Here is a 24472-nt window from a genome sequence, read left to right on the forward strand (position 1 = left end):
AACTTTCACAGCTGACAAACCAAAACAGTAAAGTTCACTTTTGACAAATATATATTTTCCAAGAGAAATAAATACAATTTAGAAGGTTTGTCCATTACATATCCATGTATGTAATGGACATATATTCATAGCCACTTCTAATTAAGAGGAGCTTTTTGACTGAAAGACAAAATATCTGACTATTTTTTTTCCAGAACTCTATATAGCTATTTACATTGCAAAAAAGAACTCACCAAAGAAAACTGATGTCTAATAAACAGTAGGGTTGTTTGTGCTATCTTAGTGCAGCTAAAAAACGTTAAGCTACCTTAACACTTGTCTTCAGTATTTTGAGTTGGTTTAGACTAGGAAACAATGCTCTTGTAAAGAAAAAGTGACAGTTTTATACCCCTCTCTCTAGAACAACTTGCTGGGTTGTAGTGGCATACGTTCCCCAGTGCCTGGCACGGATTCACCTTGTCATAAACTCCATTTATAATACTGTGTTTTCTGTAAAGATGGCAACATGAATGTGTATGCACTGTTTTGGAAAACAGATGCTCTCCATGAAGGAAAAGCTGTCTTTTAGGAAACATGAAAGATACTTAGTGATACAAGCACATGTGCTTCATGTATGCAGCTAAATCTCGTGCTTATGTTGTTTTGTGATCCAGAGACACTTATTAAAGATGTATTGAAGGACCTAGAGAAACACCAGGTGAATGTGGAGAATCTCAGCTCAACAGAACTGGATGAGATCGCTGATACTATCGCCAATGCAATTCAAACAGTTGGCATTCAGGAAGAAACGGAGGGTGGTGCTGGAAAAACTAGAGAAGACAAAACAGAAGTACAAATGAAAAAAGGAGGTGCTGAAGGAAGGGCAGAGATTCAGACTGGATTAATGGAAAACAGTGTTAACGTACCAGGTATTAATTCTAAGTGTTAAGTACAGCAAAATACAACTACCTTAATTTTCCTTTATTGTTTCACAGTAGTGCTAGACTATTTTTAATCAGTTTTAAGGAGGACAGGAGGGAAAGTTTCTTTATTTTTCCCTGAAGGCTGCACAATTTTAGCTTTGTTGTTTTCTTTTTACGGCAGATACTTTATTTATTGAAAATGCATCTTTTTTGTGAACCCTTGGTCTTCAAGCTTCACAAACAAGATAAACCTACACACCCAATTATATTGAAATACAAATTGCTTTATGCTGTGTGGTCTAATTTCCCTTTCTTGAAAATGAGATATTTAAGCAAAACAATAATGAAAAATTATTATATTCCAATAATATATTTCAAAATATTTGGGGAAAAAAATTATGTTTTACAGATAATTGTTATTTAATGTACCACAATTACTTGCTGAAGAAAGTCTTAGACAGGTACAGGTAGAAAACTACTTGTTCCCTTTCGTGCTTAGGGAAATAAAAGAGTTATTATTGTTATTTGCTTCTGTCTGGACACATATTTTCCTGGTGATGCACATTCAGGAGCTGCAGTAATTGCCATTAATGAGTTGATACCACAGCAGCACATAAGTTACCACTTACCCGTTCTCTGTTTTAGGAGTGTTATGATATCTAGGACACCAAAAACATATGCTATAAGTGAAAAAGTTATTTTGATTTACTGTCTTTTTTCATGGTGAGATATTGAAATTCTTACTAGTTAGGGATATTCTGGTTATTTTAATTGCCAGTTCTTTTTGTAGATTAAAATGAGCAGACGAGGGTTTGTCCCGAATCATGCTGGGAAAGATGAATTAGACTCAGTTCATAAAATAAAAAGCCAACTTTATTTGACTAAGGTTAATGATGTGACTGCATATCATCACTGTAGTTAAACCATAACATGGTTTTGGTAGACGATATCTATTGAAATAAGTCATCTTCTTCCACCAAAATATGTATGAGGGATGTATATGTTTCCTTTTTCCTTAATAGAAATTTCCATTCAGCTAGTTAGAGCCATTTTATTTTTTTTTCTTAGATATTGATAAACTGATATGAAGATTGGACACTTAATTAGCAAAATAACACTATTACATTGGCTCTTGAAGTACCCTGTCTATTGATCTTGCATTAATTTCTTATTGAAGTGGGGTTAGAATAACAATACTAGATTATACAGTGCTCTTTACTCTGCCCTTTCAGCTTTGAAGTCTTAATGTTTAAATTGCATGAGAAGGCCACAACTAGAAAGCAGCCTATAAGCGGTGTTTGTATCATATATGATGTTTTCCCTTCGTAACTATGTATTTGTGCTTTTCATATCCTACAGATAATCGAGTGCATGAAGCCAGCGAGAGAACTGATAAAGAGGTAGAGTACCAGTATTTTAACAAAACGAGTATTCCACCTCAGAATATCAGGTTCATATACCGTGAAGGTCAAAAACACACTTCTGAAACAAGACTTGTTTTGCGTCTTCTGTGGATATAATTCAATACCACAGCACAGGCATATTGTTGTTGATGCATTGAAATATTAAATGAACATTTATTTAAACCTTAACCAAAATGAGTTTTGCAGTTCAAAAAACCAAAATCAAGTCCTGTTATGCCTTTCTTTCATAGAACATTCATAACAGATCCCAAAGCTCAGACAAATTCAGGCTTTTTATTTAGTAAATTTTAAGTATTGAGGTGTTCTTGAAAACACCCTTCTTTCACCTGTCCTTTGGCTCTTAGTTTGGGGGAGTGTAAGCATCCTCGCTCAGATAATCTCTCTGGTTTTCAGAAGCAGAATCACATGTTTGTGGGAGGGTTCAAAATTCCCCCTGCTTTCATGGGATCTGTCATTCTTCACTTTACCATTAATTCTTCCAACTCATTGAATGTCAGAGGTATTTAAAAAACTCTAGGCATTACATCTTGTACCTTAGGTGGTAACATCAAATTTGGGATTTTAATCCAGATTACTTTTACATATTCCTATGAGCTTTGAATCATATCCTATAGACTTATGTCCATATTCAGCCAGTTTTGAGATATATTAATCTTTCTTTTTCTGGGTTGCATGGAGCAGAAAAATCTCAAAGAAATATTTTTAAAAACTGCTGTGAAACTTCTCCTACTATATGCTCTATCAAAAGCTAACACTGCAAGACTCATAAATGGGCAAAGCCTCTTGTGTCCACAGTAAAATGTCTTTAGTAGCTGCCCTTCTACCAAGCAGGGAAAACACACAAGTGGACAATGTAGCAGAAGCTTTAACCACCCACATGAAATTCTTCAAGGAATGAAGCGCTGCATTCACAATAGGCTTACAGAGGATCCCACGTGTAGATTTCTTAGTGACAGTTTGAATAGGGGATGTGATAGGAAAGAATATATTGTGACACAGAGCACAAAGTGCCCATCAGCAGTCATTTCCTCCCAAATGCTTGGCTGCAATAAACTTATATAATGAAACTAGCTAACAAGTTGTTCCAAGCACGTGTTTTGACTTTTGCTCATTTGCTTATTGTTTCGATTTATTAGACAGATTTTTTCTGTGATCATACGTTTAGCTTAGTGGATCACTCACAAACAGTTTGTCACAATTTCTAGAGATGAATAAGTGACATATAATTCATCACATAATATCTGTTCCCTTTCCTGTGTTATGACTTGTGAGACCCAAGAGTTTTGGGTCCCAACACTTAGGCATATTGATGGATATTTCTACTATTTCTCCTTTTCATTAACTTATTTGAGAACAGAGTTTTATTCTCGTCAATACTTAAACAGACAGACACATGAAAATGAACACTATGAAAATACCATCAGCATTTTCTTCTAGCTGTTCAAGACGGAGGAAAGGCTATCTAGATTCTGTGCTATCTGAAGAAGAAAGTAACTGTTAGTTGTAGAATTTCTTTGCGCTTATTAAAACTATTGAAAAATACAGCAGTATAATTTAATGCTCTTTTTGTTATTACTGAATAAACGTTATGTTCTTACATAGTCTGGCAGCATGTAGAAATTAAGAAAATGACCATGCGACATTTGTATGAATAGACTCTACCATATCAGTAAGAGTTTGAAAGATTATATCTAGGTTTGGTTCAGTATAACATTCCTGTGTTTAGTTTTAAAAATAATAATATTCTTTTAATAAAGGAGAGCACTGCAAAACTAGTTAACTTCTTGAATGAGAATGCATTACCTGAAAATATGCCTAAAGACCTTATACCTGAAGAATCTACCAAGACAGAAACCAAGAAATCTGAAGACACCGACTCTTCTTCCTCAGAAGAAATAAATGCTGGTGTGGAAAATGTAAAAAGTGAGACTTTCTCAAGGGAACTGACAGCTGCAAAGAACAGCGAATCTGACTCCAAAGACCAGAACGAGACCCGCTACTGGATTAAGAATACTTTAATGCAGGATGGAAACTCCTATGATGAGCCTTCTGAAAATATGGGACAAGGCTTACAACTTGAAGTGAAGTCTTCCGAGGATAAAGAATACGGCTATATAGTGACAGTGAAAGAGTAAGTACAGCAGCCAATGGCATCTTTAACTGGAGAAAAGATAAAGTCATTGCACCTAATGAAATATGAATGTACAGGAGGAAAATGCCACAGGCCTGATTTTTAATACATCTGAAACTGTTTGGGACCTATTCAGTACTTTGATGAAAATACAAGAATACAGTTCCATTTTCTTACAGTTGCCTTTCCTCCAATGCGGAAGATATTTAGTTTGTAGATCTTTTGCTCAGACCTCTCTCTGTCTTCTCATGTTCCAGTGACCTTCCAATATGTCAGTAAGTGTGCTTATGGTTAGGATGTGGGCTTTAAATATTTGACTTGAAAGTAGCCTAAATATCAATGCCTGAGTCATTCTTTCAAAAAATGACACACAATAATAAAGCACAATATTTTCTCAGTGGTTTCATTTTGATCTGAATATAACACGTATTGGAATCCAAACATCACATATGCAGCTAGTTTAGAAAGAAACACCTAATGATTTCAGGTCATGTCACTAATGAATTTGACATTTAACACTATACTTTGAAAAGACAGCTTTTTTCCCTGGTGATACACAGTTTATTTTAGGAACATTTGGGAGTTTAGAACTGTGTGGGCACTTTTACATCCTTCCCCCCCTCCCCGTGAGAACAATGTTATATTTGGTTAACGATCCCGACTCATCTGTGAGAAATTAGGAATTTCTAGGATGGACTTACAAACCTCTGCATAGCATTATAGAGAAACTGAGACTGAAACTTCTGTAGCATGGATTGACTCTTTTGACTGTCTCAAACTTATTAACGGGATTGAAGCGGTAGGATTGTGGAGGATTCTTGTTTTTACCACGTTGTGTTGCTTTGAAATGCCTGTGGCTGGGTATCAGAGGACAGCTTCTTGTTTGCCTTCTCCCAGGGGCTACACTTGAGAAAGATAGGATCACAAAGAAAGAACGCCATTTGGGGGAAGAGATTTTATGTGGTGCATGGAGGGACAGGCAGATGGGAGGAGAGTGAAAGCTGAGGTTCGGCAGCCTGCAAACATCAGAGACAGAGGCAGACAGAGACTTCTCAAAAAGTAGGGAATACCTACTCCTCAGAGATAATATATATTTCATAAGGACTCAGAGGTTACCCTGCAGAAAATAAAAGTTACTTAGTTACTAGAATGAGAGATGCTGAAGGAAAGGGCTCACCTTGTGAGAACATAGTGGGGATGAGAATTACGTTAACAGAACCTTGCATTGTTATCTTGTCTCATTCTGAGTTTTATTTTTACCATTTTAATGTTAAATTTTATTCACTTTATAAAGAAACCCAGCTCTAGAGTTTAGAAAAGATCTTTTGGGAGTTTTGGAGTACTTGCTTTAAGGAAAGTCCCAAATGATTTGAGGTGCTCATAGTTCTGTTAACATGTCTGTGTGTCAATAACTACTGTTAATCATTATTTAATGACCAAGTGCTTTGGATTTAATTAATCAGTTTTAAACTGCTTTTGCAATTACAGTTGTTTTTGTTGACTGGTTCCTGTAGCAGGGTCACTATTCTCAAGAACCTGCTTCAGGAGAAAGCTAGTTATTAGAGTATTCTTCCATTTTTTTGTCTCAGTCATACCTTAGTCCTTCAGATAGGTTACATTTCTGTTTGCTTTTTGTCAAGGGGGCACTCAGGAGTCTCCTTCTGTGTTTTTGAAACCAGTCTACCAGAAATTGATGGTATAGCCTAGTTTAACCACACCTCTTGGTTCCTGCCTATGAATGCGATGTGAAGCAGTAGAAGCCAGTTTTCACCCAGCTCAGTCCTACTTCCCCCAGGGCTTTTAACTCACATCAGTCTGGAAGGCGGCTTTATATCCAACAGTATCTTAATGACACCATCTCCCTTGACCATCCAGACTTATTTGGCTCATAAATTCTCTAAAAGCTTAGAGCTTTCACAGCTCTATGTAAGGGGAGACGTTCTGACTTTCAGTCTTCAGAGCATGTAGATTCTTCACTGTGTCATCTTACCTGGTTTTCTTCCTGGCCAGTCCCCCACTGATGGGTTTTCCCCAAATTGTGTCTATTATTATTCAATGAAACTCACTGAAGAGGGTCGTTTGTCCAAAGGTTCTTGGTCCTAGAGGACTCCATATACACAAATATATTAAGCATAGATTTGTTCAGCTTCTTTACCATTTTCAATACCAGAAAGACAAAAAGGACTTTTCTTATGCACTAGATTATTACAATCTTAGTAACTTTTGGGCAAGATGCTTTTAGATAAACATTGGGATGTTGTTAAAAATACTCAGAAACAATGAAAAAAAATTTGCAATGAGTTAGATGAGACTACTTCAAATGGTTTGAATTCAAAAATATGTTTATCAAAACAATTTTAGCTTTTAATGGTAAACAGCTTATTACACAAAGCACATACTATTTGTATTCAGAAAACTTAACTGATAACTCCTCATTACATTCTTACCACTTCGAGTACAACTAGATGTCATCTTCTCCAAAGTCACTGCAGATAAAAAGAGAATAAGCTTTCATGTGGGTTTTTTTCAGTTCCTAATCTAGAATAAGTTAATTATTAAAGAGAATTAGCTGATTGAGTTGTCCTAAAGCAAAATTCCTTTTGTACCAGGATTATGTTGCATTCGATCTGCAGCAAACAGATTTTGGTTCAGGGTTCTTAGCCAGTGACTTATAACTCTTCAGTGATTTGACCCTCTTCAGCATTTCAAATCCAAAATATACTGGTTTAATTTTTCTCGTTGTTAAACTTGTTTGTTTTGAATAGGTTTATCTGAAATGTAAAAGTAAAATGGAAACCCCATATTTTGCAAAACAAAATTTATATATTCTGGAATTTTATAATAACAACAAAACCTGTTCAGGAAATTCCACATGCTAAAAATGGACTTGTCCACTCTGTAGGAACAGTGAAATACTTTCTACAGCAGTTGAGGGATCTGTTATGTACTAGTATTTCCCACAACCATTTCTTTAGTTCATAAAGTGGCCTTAGAGAGCAATTGGATCAGTGTAGCCGAGAGTTTCAGTAAGGACTTGGTTTCATGAATGTTGCTTTAATTGTATTTTTTCTTGGGGGAGAGAGGATAGAGAAAGGGATGTTTGTTAACTGTCACTGCACAGAAGAGAAATTTTAATGTCCATTTAAGCTACATTTCTTAAGTAAGCTTCCTGTATCATTAAGTATTTGTACTGAAAACCTTACTGGCTGTTTGCAGTAAATAAATAGTATTGATAAATGGCTTAGGTGTATGCTACACATTTATATATAACTGTACATGCATGTTATATTCATACAGTGAAGTAAAGGGTCTGGAACTATTCCTAGTCAGATCTTTAATCTTTGTCAGTCTAAAATCACTCCTGTTTGAGAGGTGATTGTATTCTGTAAATACTCAGGAAATGGATTTCACAAGTGATCTTTGATATTTTGTGTTTAGATCTTTATGCTTTTTAAAAGTTCTCTATTTTAAATAGAGAGGAAGCTGGAGCTAAAGGTAGGCATGAAATTTATCTTTCTAACAGCCTGAGTGTTAGACAAATTCATATGTGAAGTATCTTTCTTGCAGCAATTAGCACATTTAAGATTATAAACGTAAAATTATGATTTAGGTGGGGCTTTTTAATCCACTCTTAACTTGTGCACACAAAATGAAATGCCAAGATATGCCATGAAAGGTACTTATTTATTTTCCAATACTACTATCTTAGTATATTTTTCTTCTTCCTCCACAAAGCAGTAGGTCATAGTTTCAATCCATCAATTTTTATTGGCCATGATTTTTTGGAGCAGCGAAGCTTCATTTTTACAGCTGAAACAGTGGTCTTTTGGTAAGAAAGGGAAGTAGTCCAATATATTTGTACACTGGAGGATATCTTGAATTCTTTTCACCTTCTGATCTCAAAATGGAACTGAAAAGATTATACTTGGTGGTATAGTCGACAGATGTCAGGGGTGATCCATTCACTATTAGATTCTCAGGCTTCCATGCCTTTGCAAGTGTGACCCAAGGAGATATTAAGACTCCTTCAGTGAACTCCTAAGATGCCAGCTTTTAATTGTGCCACAAAGCAAAGATAAACATTTCCATGTAATACTTGAAGAAAAGATTTGTGATAGTTTAAAGACTTGTCAAAACGGCTGTCTGATTGTCAATGGCAAGAACAATAGGTCGCTCCTGCTGTGTTTGTCGAGTGACCTTTCAGATGGTTGGAGCAGTGCAATCCATACCAATCCATAATATCCATCAGTGCTAAGCTTTGGAATGAATTGAGAGTTTCAGTGTAGAAAATTGTCCAGCAAATCCTCCACTGTGCTGCTTCAGCACTTTATTATGCTGAGAAACCAATCAAATTGGGTGATTTACTTTGTTTTCTCTTTTCTCCTTCAAAAAATTGGCATTCTACCACTGTAGGATTTGTGTGAAAGAGGTTTGTTTCTTTCTCAGCGTAACTGTTTTGAACCGTTTCTACTAATTTTAGCTCTGAAATTCTAAAGTAATCTTATAAAACAAAGTTATCTACAGGATGTTATTTTCATTTGTGTGCTACTTTGGCCATAGTTATAAAATGCCTCTCTGTTATAGTGGGGATACATCAATGTGAGCTCTCAAATCAGGGAAGTCCTTGCCTTTGGACCAAAGAATTCTTATTTTCTGAACTTCTAGTTCTTCAAGCATGGAAAACTTTTTTTTTTTAATTTGGAAATAATGCCAACACTCCCATTTTTCTGGCAGGATATGGCCTAAGCTGAGGGCCTAAATCCCACAATCAAAGCATTCAAACAGTGTTTAGCCTCCTGAGTCCCTCATGAGGAAACCCAAAGCCTGACTTTCCAGAACATGTAGCTCTTACCACCTCCAGTAAAACCAAATGCAAACTGCTGCATGCTCAGCAGTTTAAATAGTCAAGCTGGTGTGCAATTTCTTAAATACGAGATTGAGTAGTTATACTTAAATGCACTAAGAAAAATCCTAATTTGAGAGTAGAAAGTTCATCTCTTTTCATTGCTTATCATAGTTTTTCGACCTTCAAAGTCAAGTCATGCTTTTCTGAAGCCATGCTTGGACACCCAATGTGGAGGAACCTGTCCTGTTTTGTGATTTATCAACATGCATGTGCTTGAAGTTTTTTATATAAATACAAAATCACAGACAGCTCATGGCAGCTCTGTTAGCTTGTGAGCCAACTTCTGGCATTGTTGTATTAGTCAATTCCTGGATATTTCGCGTTTTGTCATATGTTAACTCTCAATTCCAGACTGTCTATGTAAAATTATATAGGCAGTAAATCTGTTCACAACATGTTAACTTAATTGGATCATATATGCATTTCAATGCATTTAGTTTGAGGTAGCTGGTATTCTGCTCAGATGCCGTGAAAAAGCTGAAAATGGATCTTGTGTTCATAGTATAAAATTTCTATGGAATATGATTAGTCTGACCCACTTAACATGCTGAAGGGTTAGGTTAATTCCAAATGCTTGATATTATTTCTTCACCTTTACAAAGGTGATAAATGATACTGCTTTGCATGTAATGATTACTTTCCACAGGATGGCGTTCAGGTTAGGACCCTGAAGCTGGGTTGTACAGAACTCTTGGTTTATTCCCCAAGTTTTCTGTTTTCCTAGGCAAGTCATTAATGAATTGTATTCTTATGATCTTCATTATTTGTTTCCCCTACCAGGTTAAAATATTTAGCGCATTTTAATTGCATTTAAAATAAACAGGAGAAAATGAATCACAATATCTACAGCAATGAAACAGGGCTGATAGATTTTATTGTTCTTTGTTGTCTTGGTGTTTCTTGGAAGCTGAGCTTTTGTATTGCATGAGGCTTTTCAGCTATTTTTTAGAAAATAGTAACGAAATGTTCTTGTCCTTTAATACTTATATACAAACAGAAACACTGATTTGACCTTCTCTGCATATCCCAATGTCCTCTGAAATTGTTATTCTACCTACAGGTTCACTTTATCAAGGGAAAAAGATTTGCACATGTTCTTCTTTTAACTTCTACAACTAGCTTTAAGAACTAAAATGAATTATAAACATACATAAAACAGAAAAGCTCTTGCTACTAAAGTCTGTTAAAAACAGCAAAGGATAGCATTGCTCCCATTAAAAAAAGAAGTTAAATATAAAATTTTTATCCCCCACTTTGTCACTTTCCCTAGCAGTCTCTACTCTTGTATAAACAAATTCCATAGACGTCCATCATTGATTTTAAAGCCAAAAGTTTTGCTTCTGATAACATAGCTTGACCCCCTACCTAAATAATACAGATGGAAAATGTTTGCCTATGAAATTATCCAGTAGACACAATTCTGTCATTGTGTCTCAGCACCATAACTGGTGGAAAGACATAAATCTAGAATCTTCCTTGGCTAACTCTTCACATGTAATTATTCACACTCCCTAGAGTTTTCTAGACATAAAATCATTTTTCCCTCTTTAATCCTCCAGTTTCCTTGTGATACTTAGAAAGTGAGAGATCATATCCCCCACATTACTGCTTTGCTGCCTTAATTCTGATATTATATATTCCCATAGGAAAATGATACTTCATCCTTCTTATTCATGCACAAGAAAATAACAGAAAAACAGCAGTTACCGTAGCTTTGCCATAGAGAGCAATAAATACTGGTGGGGTTTTTTCAATACGAGAGTTCAGCTTTGAATATTTTTAATTTCTTCTTATCTGTTGTATGTGCAGAGATAAGACGATAGTCTCCTACTTCTGTTGCCCTTAGCTTTTGTGTTTCCAAAATCTGTTGAAATATATTATCCCAGAACATGATTCTCACCTGCTGATGTAGATCACTTTACAAGACAAGAGTCCCTCCAAAGGTCCATCCTTCCCTCTTCTTAGGGTTTCACTTCCCCAGATGTTTTCTTCTGCTTTCTGTCCTGACCAGCTGTGCATTTTTACCTCTAGAGGAACATCCAGAGCAAAATTTTGAATCGATGTAGCTGGTGACCAGCCGATCTGTCACACTAGCGACAGTAAGGGCAAGGAATCACTCTGGTCCCTTGAGTCGATGAAAAGCACCGGGTAATTGTAGGAGTGCGCCTGGAGTTCCCAGTAGTGCCACAAGGACTAGCTCACATTTGTGTCTCTCCACTTAGCTGAACAGACATGGCTGTTGGCCTGGTTTCCCAGAACAGACATTCCCATGTCTGTCTTTCCATGCTTTCTGTGCCACGTTAGCATCCCTTGTTCGGGTATCAGGTGCCAGCTTTTTTGGGAGAGCAGCCGGTGCAGGTACTCCACAACCTCTCTGTGCGCGGGTTCAGGTTATTCTGCTGTCTCCAGGCTATAGACCTTTAATCACTGAGGCTGCACATCACACATCCCCTAACTAGGGATGGGGCTGTGAGCTGTGCTTGTTTTTATAAACAATGGTAGTCATTAAAACCCTGAGATGCCGCAATATCTCACAATACCATACGGTCAATACTTCTAGTGTATCACAGTGGTTTTGGGGTAATTACCATGTAGTTCATTATAAAAGAGTTGATGAATTTTAAGCTTTTGAAATGAGTGAGAAAGAGAAAGCCCAGGATTCCTGGGAATGCTGCAAACTGAATCTATGATTCTATGATTCTATAATGCAGTCTATTATCTACCGGTACTTTTTCATCAGTGCTGTTCTGCCCAATCCTGGGAAGTTCAGATATAAAAATGCAATAATTTAATTTTCATGCCTGAAAACTTTTTTGGAATTTCTTAACTCAGATAATGAGTACGCAGTGTAAACCCCTGTCCACTACAAATTAGAATGAAGTCATTTTAATCTCACTCTAGATCATTTTTATTTCATGCAAATGAAATTTCATAAGTAGAAAATAAGCGAGGACTAATTCAGAACACAGAGAATAAATCAGAACAGAGAAAATATTTTAATTTTTCCTTCAAGTAGATATTCTGGCTTTCCACTGGCACGTGTTTGAAGAAGGTATGCTACAATCTAATGACTAGGTATATCTGCTATAGAAATACATTTAGAGTTAATTTATTAGTAGTATAGAGATAGTAGTATAGAGAATAATTTTTATAAAAAGTAATTTTAAAAATCTTTAAGGTTTGGATCTCTTACAGGAATTTTTGTGTTTCTTTAACTTCTTTTTTTTGACACTAGGTTGTTGGATATTCTCTGTCATTTGTAATTTGAACCATTTGCACTATAAATTGGTCCGGGCTTTAAGCTGCCTTGAAGGAAGAGGGAAGATATGAAGGAAGGGAAAGAATGAAAAGTCGGAAGTGCATTAAAATGTGTATCATCAGTTGTCCTCAGTCTCATTTATTAATTACTTATATGAAGGAGTAATTTGATATGAAAGAACAATTTTGCATTTTCAAGGCTTTTTTGCATCAGGGATTCAGGGTCCATGACAAGTGGACTCCAGCGCTGTTTCTAACATTCAGCTTAAAATGCATTAGGGAGTACTTTGTTGGGGTCCATTTCAGTCTCAGAAAGAAGGATATCACAATTATGGCACAGATTATTGCCATTATTTCCATGCTTCTGCTAGCGACAAAGCATCTGTATGAACTTGTTGCTATTAACACAGCTGGAGGTAGTGCGCATTTGAAGTAATGCAAGTACAGGCTGGCACAGTGTCATACTTCCATTATAACTCTAGAGAGTTCATCCTTCTCGACTTCTCTATCACTCTCGCGTTTCCATGATGCCATTATCTCCTCTGACCTTCATAGCCTGACCACTGACATTGATTTTTACCAAGTGTCATCTGTGTTACAAATTGGTCTGGACTTGAATCTGTCTGTATTAAGAGGTTTAAATTCACACTTACTGGTGGTGGGAGAAGAGGGAAAAAATTACAGAAAGTGGGAATTTGCTGAGCGGTCAAAACAGAAGTAAGCTTGAAAAGGTTTTATGGCTAATAAAGGCTTTGAGGAAACAAACATAGAAAAAAGAAACTGCAGCCCAATGCAATAAAATTGCAGTGTCCTTAAAATGATTACGATAACAGTGTTGTGAAGTCAGGCAGCTCTCAAACAATCCCATGAGTAGCTCTGTGCTCAGAAGTTATTTGGTTGCTTTCATGAATCCTGAATAAATGTGAACCATTTACAAAATTAATCATTATTTAACTAAATTTAAGGCACAGACCACGTTCAAACCACATTAAATCCATTTAGTGCTGAAATACATTCCTTCTCTAAGTCTTTACTGGGGATGTGTGCTTCAAGATGTATGAAACTACACTGAAACACAGACGAAAGACTCAAACTCAGACAGACAAGGCAGGCTGTTGTAATGCCATGGACTTAAAGCATCAGTGCCCAGGACTTTCATTATAGATTATCAGATGAGTTACTCTCAGGGGCACTTCCAGACAAGAGAAATAAATACAATTTTTGCTGTCTAAATGGGTTTTTTTAGCCTTGGTAGGCTCAGAAAGAATTTAATGGCAACACTATAAATTATTTGATGTTAAAACACTTCCAGTAGTCCTTGCTGTGCCACTTACCTCCTCTGTGACCTGGAGCAAACCACTCTAATGTCTCAGTTTCTTCTCCATTGTATGGATAATATGCATCTTTTTTGTGATGAGTGAGACTTCCTTTGTCTAGAAAAAGAGAAGGAGGAGTTGACGAAGGCTGGATTCAATAGCTTTATACCAGTGGTTGCCAACCTGATGAGAATGGGAGAGTCATGTCACTGTGTTGCCATGTATTCTCTGACACGTCATGTGCTACCTAAGGTGGCAGAAGCACTCAATCCTTCCATGGAGCATGTGTAGCTGACACCATACACCATTTATTCCCTCCTCAGGCAAATGTGACTTCTTTCCTCTGGATTGCAGGGCACGTGGCTCAGATGTTGGTAGCTAGCAGCTAAATGAGCCAGGTTTGGTAAGTGACCTTTCAGGTCAGAGAATAGTGGTGTTGGTGTGCTAGAAAGTGCCATGAAGCCAATTCCCAGGAGATAGGAGTCAGTGGGAAGAGTGGAGTGAAAATCTCTTGAGGAACCTTGGTAAAGCTACGTCTGTTTATTGTGATGGCATCAGCAGCTCTTCCATAGTTCAGTTACTACTGAAATTTGCACACAAAGAGGTTCACATCCTTCTATTTCATACTTCAGTAACTGAGTTTCCCATTATGTTGCTTGTTAAAATATTTACTAATCTTAGCAGAAAAAAAAGAAGGAAAAAAACCAGAAAAGAGAAAAGGAAAAAAATTTAACTCTGTCTGTAAAATAAAAGCTTTCCTAATATTGTTTTCAGCTTCTCTGAGGTGGAGAAGTGCTGTGATCACTGCCTCTGAGACCACATCAATGATAAGCTACTATTCACATTTTAAGTCTTGGCTATTTATATCTGAAGGCCACTGAGCCTCAGCCTCCAGGAGGCAGTGCCAGGGACCCTCTCTTCTCCTTCGCAGCAGCATCACGCCTGGAAGCCCCTCAGGAGCGAAGCCCCTCAGTCTGGTGAGATATATCACTCTCCCAGGAGAAAACCTACTATTGCAGCAAAACCACAAGTTGTACCTACCCTTCAAATCAACAGGAGATAAATGGGATGCTCTTCATACTGACTTTAAGGAGAGTGAGTCACTAGAGCAAGGGCCAGGGTGTCACTGCAGATTAAGAGCTGGTTATGAGATAGGAGAGAAAGATTCGTCATGAACTGCTGCTTCTCAGCGTGTAGAGAGATTAGTGGTACCCCATGGGCAAATTGTCTCTGTTAGGAAGAACTATGGAGGATTTAGAAAAATTCCAGATGGATTTAAATACATTGAGGGATTAAAAAGCACAATGGTAGATGAAATTCAGCTGGAATAAATGTGACAGTAATAGACATTAACAAAAATAGTCCTTTTGGAAAAAAAAAGAAAAAAGTATTCTTAAAACTCCTCATAGTCTGGGCTCTGAGGCTGTGGAAAACTTTGAAGAAAAGATTTGCTGTGTTTAGATACATGAATCCTGCCCTTGGTATGGTGGCACGTATTTTCAGACTTGAAAATTTAAAAGATGGCGTGCAAATCCACTGAGGTCAAGAGTTTAGCAGATTTTTAAAAAAGAGAGAGATTTTTATAAGTAATGAGCATATACATGTTCACATTAACTAATTGTTTGTAGAATTATACCATAATCTTATATATTTATTTTTAGAAGGAATACTCTTGCTGCAGGGTATAAGGCAAGAGGGACTGATTTCTGATCTCTGTCTGTTCTTTGCCTCGGCTGCAGTGCAGTGGGTGTGCATGGAAGCAGAGTGCATGGCTGAGATTATCACCCCAATCTGGAAACACGAGGTTCATGTGTTTCACGAGGTTCATGTAAGGATAAAATGGCACCATTCTTGTATCTGATCACTGGAGTCAGATACTGAATCAGTTGGAATCTGGTCTTTTAATGTATAATATTCTCATTTATTTGGTCAGGTGTCCCTAGTACTCCTGGGATAGAATATGGGTGTTTTGCTAATTTTCGACTGGGCTTTGGGCAACTGCCTGAATACTGGCAATTTCATAGCAACCCCCACACCTTTGAAGTTTTTCCTCAGGGAATTGAGGCCAATGTTGAATACTGTTGCTGGACAACTTTTTTAACATCTTTCTTTCTTGATTTTTAGCAGTGTGAACACAAGAATGCCCAAGAGAAAAAAAATCAAAGAATTAATGGTTTCTGTCTGTCACAACGTTGTTTTTCCCAGGGTAGAGAGCTCCTTAGGTAGTCCTTACAGAGATGTATCTCAGCTGACCACTTCTCTCACTCTCCTTCAGAATTTTTCCAGAATTATCTTGGACTTTATTTTATTTCTTAGGTCTTATTTTTGGACTGTCCTGTATTTACTGCTGGCTTAAGAAAATCAGGCAGTTGCATGTCCAAGGTGGTTTAAAACAACCTCCAGTCTTGTGCTGGTGGCTGCTGCTGAGAACTGAGTCAAGGTCTGGGATTAGTATGTACTGCTGGGGATGTGCTCCCTTCAGCAATTGCTCTTCTCACTTCTTGATCCCAGCAGCAGGAACTGGAAATTGCTTTCCCCCTCTTTATCCTTTTCTCTTGACTGCTTTTAGCAGGCAGAGCAGTCATAGCTGGTATGCACCAGCCCCTTGCCCATGGAGATGCAGTGCTCAAGTCCTGGCATTCTGGCTCCTCTGCTTGTCCTTACCAAGCAATGCACTGAGAGGTACGGGATGAAAGGAGTCAGGCCTGATACTGGCCCATGAAGGCGGGTGGTTAAAAGCGCTGAAGCTACTGTCACCTGTTCAGATAGACCCCCTCTACTGGATTTAATCTTTTGTATTCGTTAGAGCAAATAATAAGCAAAGAGACAGTTCCTAGCATATCTGTAAGTCATTTTAAAGAATCTCTGAAATACCTCCATACACCTCAGAGTCTCATCCCTCAGTCTGAGCCCTGTGACCAATATACCTGCTCTTTTCCAGGCATGGAAGGAGGATGGCAGCTCGTGCTGGAGCTGGCTGGGCTGCTCCTCCCAGCTTCCTGTCAGCAGGGAGTTTGTCTGCAGCCTAGTCAATGCCCATGCTGCTGCCAAATGGTTTTAGCAACCACAGAAAACTAGTCCTCAACTTTATTCATCCTAAAGGTGGACTCTTTATTTGACTATCTGAAGCAGTCCATATGGTATTCCAGTCCCATATTTGTGAACTTTGATTTTTTTTTTAGTTTTAGTTTTCTATCTGAAGTACTAAGGAGATTCTCCTGCATATTAAGAAAGTGATACCATTGCCCTGTCAATGAGAGGAAGCCAATCTGATGACAATGCACAGAGACTTTTTTGAAAAATGGCCAGGTGGAACTTTCTTAAATAATTATTTTAAACTATGGAATGCATGTTTCTTAAAATTCAGTATTAAAAAAGTCTAGAGAAAGAAAAAATGTATCTAAGATCAGTACCAAAAAAAGAAAATCTTCAACATGAAAGATGCTCTTGTGTATGCCTACTAAGTGAACAACTGTTAAAAAATCTTAGATATAAACACTCAAAATAAATACAGAGGTAGATGGGACCAACAAAATTAAGTTTGTCAGCTCAAGCCTCAGATTAGCTTCTAGAGTAAAGTACCACCACTAGAAGACACTGACCTTTGGTGAACCCATGCAGGCAATTGTCAGACTGTGTCTTCTGGTAGATTATTTTTGCTAACGTGAATCTGTGGAGTAAAGACCCAACTGAGAAAGAATCTTACAGGTCTAAACCAACACTTTCACCTGCAGGGCATAATCTGCATGTACCTCTCATTGTTTAATAAAAGTTGATTACTAAAATTAAATTCTTCAACAGATTTGGTCCATTCAGCTTCTGTTTTCAAGAGCGTTGGGTATCTGTCTTGTTATCCATGCCGTTAATACCCTTTTCCTTTAAGGCACATTTCTAGGTTTTAAGCCAAAATGCGGTTATTTCAGAATTTAGGGTGAAAACCAGACTACCTCATTTAGGTGCCAAACTTAGAGCTGCTGAATGCTGCACATCTTCCCCAAGGATGGGGATGTCATCCACTTAATTTGACATCATTGAGCTCCCCGAGAAACAAGGGAAGACATTCCCACACAGGGAGATTCAGGCACCTCCTTTCCTCCACTGATTAGAAAGGACTTTGGGAGACTCCAGAAGACAGCCCAGACTGCTAGGTATCTCCCTGTTTCACTGAGACATGCCAAACAAGCAGAATGTTCTGGGATCCAGTGTGTCTAGTGCTCCTCTGCTGAAAGGCACTTTGTGTAGTGACTTCTGCTTATTATTGCAAGGGTTAGAAAGTGAAGCAGGAGATGGAAGAGATCTTAAAGAAGTCTGAGCAGTTTTAACTCCCACATCCTAGGAGAGTGCTCTGTGTACCAGCCCTGAACAATAGCACTGTCCATCAACCTCTTGATGGCCCAATGGTTCATCTTCAGGCATAAAAGCAACAGAGGAAGATAGACAACATGCAAGAGGGAACATGACTCTTAACTTGCAGCACTCAGGAGGAAGGAAGACTGCTGGTCTAAACTTAGTTTTCCAGCATGTGTGCATTTTACAGTAGTAAATATTGAAAGTGTTTTTAAAGTAAACATTAGTCTAAATAAAAAATGTCTCCCCAAAAAACGTCCTAGGTGCTGGGTTCAGGTTCTAGTTTGCTCTGGTTGAGATGTGAATTCAGTACTATTCAAGCTGAACACAGGTGTAGCCAAACTTTTGAACCTTCTCCAGAGGAAACAGGTGGAGCAGAGATGCCAGTGTACTTGAGTTTGTACAGCAAAAGAGAGGCTGGGTGTGGAAGTGGCACTTACCTCCCCAGAAAATGCTCTTTCTGATACTGCCAGAAGGACTGTAGTTAAGTACTCAGGCAGCTTTCAGGCTGTAGAGAAATGCCTTGCAATTCTAGCGTAGTGCTCAGCACTCTTAAAAATGGACAAACTGGCCTTCATTGCCTGTGTCCCAATTTCAGCAAATTTTAGGTGTATTGAACCTTACCTTACTTAAGATTTCACTGGGGATTAGACCGACATTTAGGTTTAAGGAGTGCAATTCCCAATGTCAGGCCTATTTCTGTACTGTAGATTATTCTTCATCTTTGCAGAAAATGATTCAATTGAACTAATCTGACAGGGCTGACTGAATGTCCATTATAGTGCTGCATTACAATTGCTAAACAGAGTATTGGAAGGGCACTAGGTACAGTCTGGTAAAGACAATACATAATTTGAATGATGGCACTAAGGGAGCATTTCAGAGTTCGGTAAGTGGGTTTCCGAAGACACTTGGCAATTGGGAGGAGGAAAAGCAAATGAGAGCAACTGCTTGTGAGACTGACATAACCTCAGCGTAACATTGAGCTACATGTTGCTCTCCTTGGGCTGGGAGCAGGCTTGGCAAATGCTAGCAATCAAGCCATCTGTATAACTGGATCAGATTTTTCACTAACAAAATGGATCAATTTATGGGATTGTTTTGACAGGCATGTTGGGAAATACAGAACATATAGTTTTCATCATTGTTTACTTCTGTTTTTCCTCTTGTTCCCTTTGATATTGCCCACTGGCTTTTATTAGAGTTTGAACTCCGTTTAGCTCAGCATGCAGAGCTGGCCATGCTGCCAGTGTTGCTCCCCACAGAACCCCTCCTGTTCCTTCATTTACATGTTTCCTTCTTGTTCTTTAACCAGAAGAGGAAACTTTGAGCCTTGAATGCATAAATCATTAGGTCCAGGTCAAAAATAGACAATCCGTTATTCAAAGTGGTTCTCATCAGATCTGTGGTTTATCTTGGGAATTTCTTGGAAACGTGGCATCCATTTGTAGCATTGTTTGGATAATTGCAGCATGAAGCTGAACTGGTCTTGAGAGCAGCATCCAATATACAGCACTACTCTTGTTAGAGTGGTCTAATTGGCCATTCGTGAGGCACGTCTGGCCCATGAGACTCTTGCCTCCTACTCCATTTGTCCACAGCAGGCATTTAGCAAGGCTACTAACTCACCAGTGAAGGAGAAGTTATCTTCACCTGGATCCAGGTGTTGTAAATATGCTCTAAAATCAGTCAGATGTGCTCTAAAACCAGTCAGATGCCCTGTGCTGAAAAAGTTTGGAACAAAATTTTTGGTAGGGGAATTAGGGAAGTTTTTATTATGACTAAAAGTTAATTTTCGGGTTACATGGTCTTTAATACTACATCTTCTCCATATTTGGTAGGGAAAAATATATATAGCCTTTAGGGACAGCCAATAGTGCTGCTCTTTCTATTCTTAGATCTAGAAGGGATGCAAGTCAAATAATAATAGTCTTTTATATAACAATATTAGGCATCTGATGAAAAAAGTCGGTATCATTGTCTTCATTTTACGGATGGTGAAATTGAGGGTCATGATAGGCCTCTTCCAGTTGAAGACATATTCTGTTCCTCATTCATAATTCATTCAGCAACAGATACTTTCTCATTTATGTATAAAACCGCTGAAGACAGTGGGATTGTATAAACAAGTTAAAAAAAAGGCTAGCAAATTCTATACATTTTGTAGCAGTGACTGAGTAGTGCTGCTTTCTATTCTTAGATCTAGAAGGGATGCAAGTCAAATAATAATAGTCTTTTATATAACAATATTAGGCATCTGATGAAAAAAGTCGGTATCATTGTCTTCATTTTACGGATGGTGAAATTGAGGGTCATGATAGGCCTCTTCCAGTTGAAGACATATTCTGTTCCTCATTCATAATTCATTCTGAAACAGATACTTTCTCATTTATGTATAAAACCGCTGAAGACAGTGGGATTGTATAAACAAGTTAAAAAAAAGGCTAGCAAATTCTATACATTTTGTAGCAGTGACTGAGAAGAAAATCACTTAATGTGATTGTTCTACGTTGTGCCAGCTTTCTGGAACCAGATTTTAGAAATGCGTCCTCGTCATTGTATTTTTCTTGTAAACTGAGCAAATGAAAAGTGAAATCTTTAATAGACAATAGCAGAGAAAGATTATAATCCAATGTTCTATTATTTAAATTACCTCTGTAAGTGGATTGTTCCTTAAAATATTTCTGTTTTCAGCTCCCTCACTGGGAGGGATTTAAATATTGGAAGATACAGAATATTATTTTCACCAGGCAGTCTAATTTTCCTGTGTTCAATGTCCAGTACACTTTGTGAAAATGATTTAACAAACAATTACATAAAGTTGGGCTCCTAAATCCACTCCTGAGCATTTAAATGGATTACACTAATTTTCAGAAGTGCTCAGCAGCTCACATTAAACTTAAGAGATTTATTCCTCTACTTTCATTTTGGATTAATCTCTAAATAAAATAGCTTTATAGCCTAGATCTGCTTTTTTTTTTTGTTAGACAAAACTCCTGATGAAGTTATAGGGAGCTGATTGGCTCAGAATTATTTTAGCTCAGACAAGTAGGTATGGATTGGATTATTTATTTTTCACATGGTTAAAATAGATAGGGAAGTTTTCATGGTTATGTCGTGATGTTAAATTATGACATCAGAGTCTTGCACTGAGCTGGGGAGTCATTTAATCTGAAGGGACAATGTAGTACTACCATATAACATTGGCTATTTTTAGCAGACGTGTAAGCCATATGCTCCAGCAGGTATAACCAGTGCAAAAGCTGTGCCTTAAAAGTGAGATTAAACAAAAACAGCAGTGAAAATATTTTGCAGACGACACTCTGCCAGACTTTAAAACTATATATATCTACATAAACTCCAAAGGAAATATTTATATTTCATTCCCCATTTATTTCTTCAGTGTTATTAACCTGTCAAACAAAGTATATTCTACAAATAATATGAGAGAGAGATTGGCATCTGAGCGAGACAGAGTTCTGCTACTCGTTCAGTAGGGTCTGAATCTGTCAACTGAAAAATAATATTTAGGCTAGCACTCACAGATAGACATGGCATTAGAAGATAAAGCAACGGAAGTTAGTTATAGTCATGGTTTAACCCCAGCGGCAACTCAGCCCCACACAGCCGCTCGCTCACTCCCTCCTGGTGGGATGGGGAGAGAATCGGAAGGGCAAAGGTGAGAAAACTCATGGGTTGAGATAAAGACAGTTTAATAGGTAAAGCAAAAGCCGCATGCACAAGCAAAGCAAAACAAGGATTTCATTCACTCCTTCCCATCAGCAGGCAGGTGTTCAGCCATCTCCAGGAAAGCAGGGCTCCATCACACCTAACGGTTACTTGGGAAGACAAATGCCATCACTCCGAATGTCCCCCCCTTCCTTCTTCTTCTTCCCCCAGCTTTATATGCTGAGCATGACGTCATGTGCTGTGGGATATCCCTTTGGTCAGCTGGGGTCAGCTGTCCCGGCTGTGTCCCCTCCCAACTTCTTGTGCACCCCCAGCCTGCTCGCTGGTGGGGTGGGGTGAGAAGCAGAAAAGGCTTTACTCTGTGTAAGCACTGCTCAGCAGTAACTAAAACATCCCTGTATTATCAACACTGTTTTCATCACAAATCCAAAACACAGCCCCATACGAGCTCCTATGAAGAAAATTAACTCTAGCCCAGCCAAAACCAGCACAGTTTTACATGAATTTTCTATACTTTCTAGCTCTCTTTTCATCTTCCAAGCTGTAGAGAACTGGAGCTGGAAACCTAAAAAGGAATTCTCTTGAATTCTTTTAAACTGTGAGATGTATCACATTTTGTTTTAGCTGCTATTATAATATCCTAGCACAGTTAACTTGAAGGAAGATGCAAAGGAGAAATCTACAGCAAGTGAAATGAGAGCAAAGGGAGGAAACCCAAAGTAAGCGCTATCTCATCTATGTCATCTGCAAAAAGGTGCTATGCCATCCAACAATTTATTCTTCCAAAGGCCAAAATCTAGATTGAAGGTGTTCAGCAACCTTCAAGGCAATCAAAAAATGGAGCGGTAAAATCAAGAAGGACTGTTAAAGACACTGCAGGAGCCATTCATTTTCTTTGGCATAGAAAGTGTTAGCTAGCCTCAAGAGAACCTGCAAAGCATAAATAGCATCCATGGGTAGATCTTGTGCTGCTTTTTTTTTTTGCCAGTACATGCTTTGTATGTCTGAGGCCTATGTAAGTTGATATTTCTCTTTTAAGGGATCACCATTACTGGTGTAACTGAAATGTGTTATCACAGGCTCCCAAAAGAAAATGCATATGCGTTGGACCTGTATTGTAGCATGTCTGGAAACTGAGGGGCCGTAGCCCAGAGACTCACTCTGTGCCATGCTGCTCCGAGTGAATTGGAGCCATCAAGAACTGTCACCAGGAAGGGGGGACCCTCTCTCCACCCCCACTATAAGGAGCTGAAATGACCAAGTGGAAAGGGAGGTACTGATCTCTTCTCCCTGGCATCCAGTGATAGGATGCGTGGGAATGGTTCAAAGCTGCGCCAGGGAAGGATTAGACTGGACATTAGGAAGCATTTCTTTACCGAGAGGGTGGTCAAACAGTGGAACAGGCTTCCTAGAGAGGTGGTCGATGCCCCAAGCCTGGCAGTAATTAAGAGGCATCTAGACAGTGCCCTTAACAACATGCTTTAACTTGGTCAGCCCTTAAGTGGTCAGGCAGTTGGATTAGATGATCATTGTGGGTCCCTTCCGGCTGAACTATTCTATTCTATTCTATTCTATTCTATTCTATATTCTATCTTGGCAGTTCAAATAATGTAGTGAGAACCCTATCCCCACCCTTAGCTTTCCTCCAAGTCTTTGGCCTTGATAAAATAGTTTCATCATCAGGGTTGAGTCTAGAGAGTCTTCTTTCTACTGTTACAATTTGTCTGGAGTATCTCACTATTTGTTCCTTATCTGAAGAACTATTTTTTGTCTTTCTTGGTTTATGTAACAATTTCCTTTGAATTAATTCCATAGTAGTTGAACCCTCACAATCAATCGATGAATCATATTCATAAAAAAAAAAAAACACACCAGTCCATAATACGGCAACTTCTTCCCATGTAGGACTGAATCAAGCAAGCAGAAAACCAAGCATAGTACGTGAAAGATCATGAACAGGGGCTGTTCCACCAGTACTGTATACTTGCACTAGGGACATGTGGGAAGACCACGGGCAGGAGGATAGGTGATGTTTGCAAGTTGTCTTCTGGTAACAGTCCTTGTATAAACCTGAAATCAGATGGGTGATGTGGGCATATGGTGCTGTTGCAATGCAGCATGTAGTTTGCTTAACACTGTGCTGGTGGGAAGGGTGTACTCTCTCTGTGCAAACAAAGCTAAAGGCAATCACTGTACAAACCATGCAACACTGAGCAAAATGCAACACTAAACAAAAGCAAAGCAGAAATAGAGTGTGGAGAACGATGTTCTGGCATTTTTAGAGAAAGGTTTTGAATATTCAACTCTCCTACAATACAGCTGTCACAGAACAGTAATAAACAGCACTAGTATGTATCGATGTTAAGAAGTAGAAAAAATTGTATTGGAAAATATTGTGATACAAATTAATCATTCTTAATATGAATCCTCAAATGTATGATCTGTAATAGTACTGGTACCAAAGAGGACAATAGATAGCATCGTGCTTTTGAAAAGTA

At 38.1% G+C, this 24472-nt stretch overlaps 1 protein-coding gene across 1 annotated transcript in view; it reads left to right on the forward strand.

Annotated features, from left to right (window-relative positions):
• The window catches only part of PTPRN2 (protein tyrosine phosphatase, receptor type N2), a gene marked incomplete at its 3' end in the record, with an annotated part of 561766 nt that overhangs the window by 186162 nt on the left and 351132 nt on the right, over positions 1 to 24472 (forward strand). The window contains exons 6-8 of the mRNA XM_009278699.1: positions 654 to 908; positions 2262 to 2302; positions 4084 to 4457. Coding sequence (XP_009276974.1) covers positions 654 to 908; positions 2262 to 2302; positions 4084 to 4457 — 670 coding nt within the window. The remainder of the gene's footprint in view (positions 1 to 653; positions 909 to 2261; positions 2303 to 4083; positions 4458 to 24472) is intronic.

This window comes from Aptenodytes forsteri, unplaced genomic scaffold, assembly GCF_000699145.1.
Source record: "Aptenodytes forsteri isolate BGI_AS27 unplaced genomic scaffold, ASM69914v1 Scaffold257, whole genome shotgun sequence".
NCBI classification, from domain to species: domain Eukaryota; kingdom Metazoa; phylum Chordata; class Aves; order Sphenisciformes; family Spheniscidae; genus Aptenodytes; species Aptenodytes forsteri.